The sequence below is a fragment of the Homalodisca vitripennis genome, chromosome 2 (assembly GCF_021130785.1).
Source record: "Homalodisca vitripennis isolate AUS2020 chromosome 2, UT_GWSS_2.1, whole genome shotgun sequence".
In the NCBI taxonomy this organism is placed as follows: domain Eukaryota; kingdom Metazoa; phylum Arthropoda; class Insecta; order Hemiptera; family Cicadellidae; genus Homalodisca; species Homalodisca vitripennis.
In genome coordinates, this window is record NC_060208.1 from 10,340,345 (window position 1) to 10,346,344 (window position 6,000).

Here is a 6,000-nt window from a genome sequence, read left to right on the forward strand (position 1 = left end):
TTTACCTCTACATTTCTCCAAACACAAAAATTCAACAAAAACAAACATTTACCAAACTAAACTTTTTATTAAAAAAAACACTCAAAACTTGTTTTTATTCTTGATCACATTCCGCCACCCAAAATGCGAGTGCCTCCGGCCATCAGCGCGGGCTTCGACAGCACCTTCGGTGCTGCCCCGCGCTGATGTCGACGAAAGAAAAACATCCCTCGAGATAGTACCTATCAGTAAAATATCAAATTCTAGAGGGGCTAATCAGAAATATAAATTGAATTGTAATGGAAAGGCAATGATGTACCGTGCAAATCACGTGATGCCGCGCGGCCTGCCGTAATCAGGATTCTCGAGAAAGATAAGATAACAGCGACAACAATACCGATCACAATACCTGGAAATGCTTGTAAGTTTGTAATTTTGTAATTGAAGAGTTGTTTTTTCGTTCTATCATGTTTGTTTCTATAAATTTCTATTTTTGTGTTCTTCATACTGGTGTGGTCGGTATAATCCCAAAGTACCAAAATTACAAATGTATTGCATACATTTAATGTCCATACAAAAGGATCTTTAGTAATTTAATTATGCCAGTACAGGTATGTTCACTCTAAATTAAATTTAGGTACACTTCTGACAATATACTGGACAGCAGGAAACCCATATTTGTTCATTATGTAAATTAAGTTTGTTGTTAGATTGAAAATAACTTTGTTTTTAAAAGAACTATGTCAAGCAAGGTTAATAATTTTTCATTTCATCTGAGCTTAAAATGTTTCAGTACTTTCATTTTGTACTTTTTATGGTTTCTTTTATAGGAATGTTGGTGAAAAGATTTACAATGTTTTAGAAAGAAATTATATGTCAGTCTTCTGTATTCATGTTTTGGTAAATCTTAAGATCAGTTACCCATGTTTTTTGTAATTTCAAAACTGCAATCATTCTCTATGTGAATGTGCTGCCACAAAATTTAAACTATAATTATGGCAGTTTTTTGTTTTGTAGTAAAATTGACTAGAAGTCTGATGGGCATATCTAATTTGTAGATTTTTGGTAGATCTTTGAGTAATGTTGCTTTATGAGACATTTTGAACATTCAATTTTAGGCAGAAACAAAATTTCCCCTGGCATTTGAGAGCATATGAGATTGTTCCTGAATCCTTCCATACAATTTAAAGTTAATAAATTCTTTTTTAATGGAGACAATGAAAGGCCATGAGATATATTTTGCAGAAATATTAGACTTATGTATTTTCTATGACCAGTTATTTTTTTTGTATCTATTAAAATAATTTCAATGTAGCCTAATGTATAATTTCAATCTATTAGATAAGCGGACCCGGTTTTTTATATCGAAAAATGTAATCATCGATACCTAATATTCGCATCTCAAATCCTAGACTATCAATCGATATAAAAGTATCTATAGTCCTCATTAACAATCATATGTTTTAAATTAAAATATGGATTTAACATTTACAGTGATGAAACACCATATTTGCTCCTCTCACAGTTACAGTTGTTTCTTTCCCACAAATTTCACATAATGGATTTTTCGGTACGAGTCCAACATGTTGAAGCCACGTAAAACATGTCAATTATCTTCTTTCAAAGCAATGTCGTGTATTTTTCTAAAATTGACTGCCATTTTTAATAATCAAATGTTACTTAAATGTAAAATTGAAATATTACCTTACATGTATTATTTGAAAGTGTTTACAGCTGTTGATATAGATTATATAAGTTATTTGTTCAAAATAATTAATCAGTATCAATTGATTATATCAGTGTTTATGATTAAGTAATATCGTTTGCCAATTTCAATATAAAAAACCAGGTCCGCTTATCGTACCCTACCCAAAAAACAATGACCAATTACAAAGGAATAAATTAATTACCTAACATTTTAACTACTCATGTGGTCTACAATGAAACATGTAGATAAAATTCAAAACAAATAGACGAAATTAGCATTAATGAGCTGCAATTGAATAATGGATGCCATGGTTATCAATGATGCAGTGAAGGCTACTATACGGGTAGGTTGTTATGCTCTCCTAAGCTATTTTGTCCACAGAACACTCAGATAAGCTATCAGTAGCATATCACATTGAAAATCATACATAACAAGAAGCAAAGAACACAAATTGACATTTACATTTCAATTATAAAAAAACAGTTATTTGTGATTTACAAACCATAAGCTTCATAAGCATTTTTACGTTAATAGCAGAATACGTTAATAATGTTAAAATTTTTGATTGGCTACTTCAGCCGTTATCTTAATATATGAAGAATCAGTAAAATAAAATCGGGTAAGACTAAAGAATCAGTACAATCGGATCAGCCAAATGAATCCATACAATCTGGTAAGCCAAATGGATTAAAATCTACAAATTAATGAAAAACTGCCTAAATGACTGAATGAAAGCTATATTAATTTAAACAAAAATACTTACGCATTGCACAATAGTCAGGTTTTGAAAACTGATTTTCAAAATTTCCTGGATTTGAAAAGAATTCCTTTAATTTAGGAATTTCTTTGCCACATTCTACTAGCTCCGAATGGAATTCTAATGCTGTTAATAAAAATCTATCTTTTAAAAGTTTATTGGCAATATCATTATAACTAATGCATACTTCGTTATTAGTTTTAGTTTGGTTATCCAAACCACCTACTGTTTCTAGTTCACTCATTTTAAACACACACTGGTATACAAAAACAAAAGTTTTATTGAAAACTGCAGTTCTTCCCTGCTACCATTCTTTAATAAAATTTATACTATTGAACATTAGTAACCAAAACAATAATTAACATCAAGGAATGTTTAAAAAAAACTGCAAATCCGGCTGTGACAGTAATTAATTTTGTGAGAATAATCAACCAAACATCACATCACGTTTCAACTTCATCTACGTCCTGTTCTGTCAGCTGTTGTTTTGACGTTTCTCCTCTGTCTTTTGTAAATTTTCTAGCAGCTGTCTTTGTAGAACAAGTTAGCCACCATTGCAAAAAAAATGTTTAAATAAATGACAGGAAATAAATCGTAATCGAAAATAACCAATTACAAAACTTACAAGGTTAGAAATACCACAAGAAATAACACTATGTTATTGTAAATATTTTGTAAGTGTAGTTACAATAATACCGTTACTGGCTTGTACTTAGTGACCATACATCTTCATGCAGTGTTACATAATTTGTTATTCAATATTGTAGGCTAACAAAATATATTTATCTTGATATTGATTAATTCATAAAATTTGTACTTAGTAATGTAATTTGGGGAATATTTAAAATACAGTGTAAACAGATGATATATACTGAACATAAATTTAATTGCGTATATTGTGACTGAATACAATTAACCTAGATAAGAAATTTAGGCTCCTTCATATTTTGGGGAGGCACATCAGTTGGTACCACGGCTTTTCATGAAACAGAGGGATTGTATGTACTGCAAAAATTGCAAATTCTTTACAGAACGGACAGAAAATTTTACTATGTCGGTGCTTTAAGTGCCGATTCCTTAGAGATTCTGTTTGACATAACATATAACATCAGTATGGAATCAGTCAAGGTGTATTGCCTTAATTACATTAATGCCACAGTAAGAATTGACACTTCCTCCTACAAAGTAACACACATAATAAATAGAGTCACTGAATGTTATATTACAGTTCCTGAATATCTTTATTCGTATTCCTAATTACAAAAAAGGCACACACCATCGGCCACAAAAAAGTAATACAACTTTAAAAATAAAAATAAATCGGCTTAAAACCAGTAATAAATTAACAAGTAAAACTTAATTTTAGAAAACAAATCGTGCTCAAAGTCAATACCACATAATTTTGAAGGAGGTGCTAAATGTTCAATATAATAAAAAGTAAAACCTTATTCAAAAAAGATTGTTGCGATTTTAAAGTAGAACACGGGCATATAAAACTAATTAAAAGATGTTATAATAACAGGATAATGAATAAAAGAATAGCTTACTTAAAACATGTTCTTATGAATCAATTTCTGTCACTGAATTAACACACTGGTAAGGCAGAATAAATACCTGTATCCATGATTCATACTTTCATACAGGATATAAAACATTCACGACATCAGCGTTTCAACGGACTTTTTTATTTAACGTTGAATTTTTCAATAATAATGACAAAAATCTGTTATCGGGTTTTTACGTCAAACGTCTAAGTATAATGAAAAAGGTATGCAAGTTTCGCAATTTTGCACAAAAACAATTATTTCATTAGGTTTTTTTTCAATTTTTCACCGTGTACACCAAGGCAAACAACAAAAACATAATCATGAAATAAATAACAACGTGTACCCCATCGGGTGCGTTCAAACCCAGGAGGCAGCAATACTTCTTCAATTCCCATTTCTTGAAGTTAAACGTGTTATTAAGGACATTCTCTTTCTGTTCCACCTTGTCAATAAATTCTGAACTTAGCTGCTCTGAGTACCTCCTTAAGCAATAATATTTCTGTAGGAGGGGTGTTGTTAGCAGTCTGCAATCGTCTCTTATCACGTGAAATCATATATTGCTCACCCGTCGAGAGCTTGTTCATTTCTTTACCTGGAAACTGGCTGATTTTGAATCTTTCTTACTTAGAGATATTTGTGTTACATGCATTCCATCAAAACTGATTGAGGCTTCGCCTTTTCCCAAGTGGTACTCCAAGGAATTAATACATATAAAAATTCCATACAGGCCTTATAAACTATCGTTTCATCCAACAGACTACGAGCGCTTCTGCACATTACGTGATGCTTGCAAGAATCTTAGTCGCACTTGTTATATGAGTTACTTAAACCACAAAGCAAATTCAATCCCATTTACCCCCAATAACCTCTGGAGCGTTGTTGCTCCCCAGAAGTATATCCTGAAATACCATCTAAGGTTACTCTTGGTAATCGCTCCTCAGAAGATCTACTGGAGAGAGCAGATATGTTCTCTAAATGTGTTGCCACCGTTTTTCACAGTCTGTGACTTTACTACCACCCTTTAATTTTGATGCTTTCTTTTCTTTTACGAGGATATCCTCTGTATCAGAAGTCTTCGAAGCTCTTAAATAACTAGATATGACAAAGAATGCTGGTTCCGACAACATTCATTCGCCATCTTTCTTTCGACACTGCAGTAACGTCCTAGCCCAGCTTCTGTCGGCTCTTTTTAACTTATCCATTCTGCATGAAATGTTTCCTCAAAATATCGTCCCTATACCAAAGCCTGATGACCCATAGAAGCTTAAGAATTACCGTCGTATAGTTATCCTCCAACCTGTAGGAAAGGTATTTGAAATGCTTGCACTGAATACAATACTTGAAGTAAGTTGTTTTCAAGCCTCTAGTTTTCCCAAATCAATATGGTGTTACCGTCTCCAGCGATTAACATGGACAAACTTGTTATTATCTGAAGAAAATATATTATCAGCCTTCAGGACAAGAAAAGTTGTTTTGTGTCAGTCTCTCCTTCATTGAGCATGTTCACAAATTTATGGAGACGTGCACACAAGATGTTGGGATTAATTGAAAGGTAAAGTCATAGCATAACGAGACCTGCTAATTTAAAAACACTCTTTTCATCTTTTGTTCATCAGCTCCTGGAGTATGCTAGCCCTGTTTGGTCCTCCTACAAGGTTGGTTTGATTAATATGCTTGAAGCTATCCAAAGGAAGTTCTTAAGGAGAGTTAAACGGCCCTATACCGCCCATGTTAAATTAGTCTACTTGATGACCTGTTTCCTCAGAAACCAACAATGGTACAGGTTTCAAAATTTCACAGATTGTTTCTTATACCAATATAACATTGCTGAACTAGAATAAATATATTATGAAAATATTTTCATGAATTATAAAATTTTCTTTTAAATAGTATATTTTTTATAAAAGATTTTTAAAGATATATTTTTTTTAATTTTATTTGTTAACATATTGAGATAATTCTAGTTCCATATCATCACCCAATAATACTGATAACATTGTAAAAATATC

The 6,000-nt window shown here is 32.0% G+C and overlaps 1 protein-coding gene across 1 annotated transcript in view; it reads right to left on the reverse strand.

Annotated features, from left to right (window-relative positions):
* Positions 1-2,927, reverse strand: part of LOC124353536 (RAB11-binding protein RELCH homolog) — a 75,441-nt gene extending 72,514 nt beyond the window's left edge. The window contains exon 1 of the mRNA XM_046803420.1: positions 2,451-2,927. Within this exon, the coding sequence (XP_046659376.1) occupies positions 2,451-2,688 (238 nt within the window). The 5' untranslated portion in view covers positions 2,689-2,927. The remainder of the gene's footprint in view (positions 1-2,450) is intronic.
* Between the last annotated feature and the right edge of the window lie 3,073 nt (positions 2,928-6,000).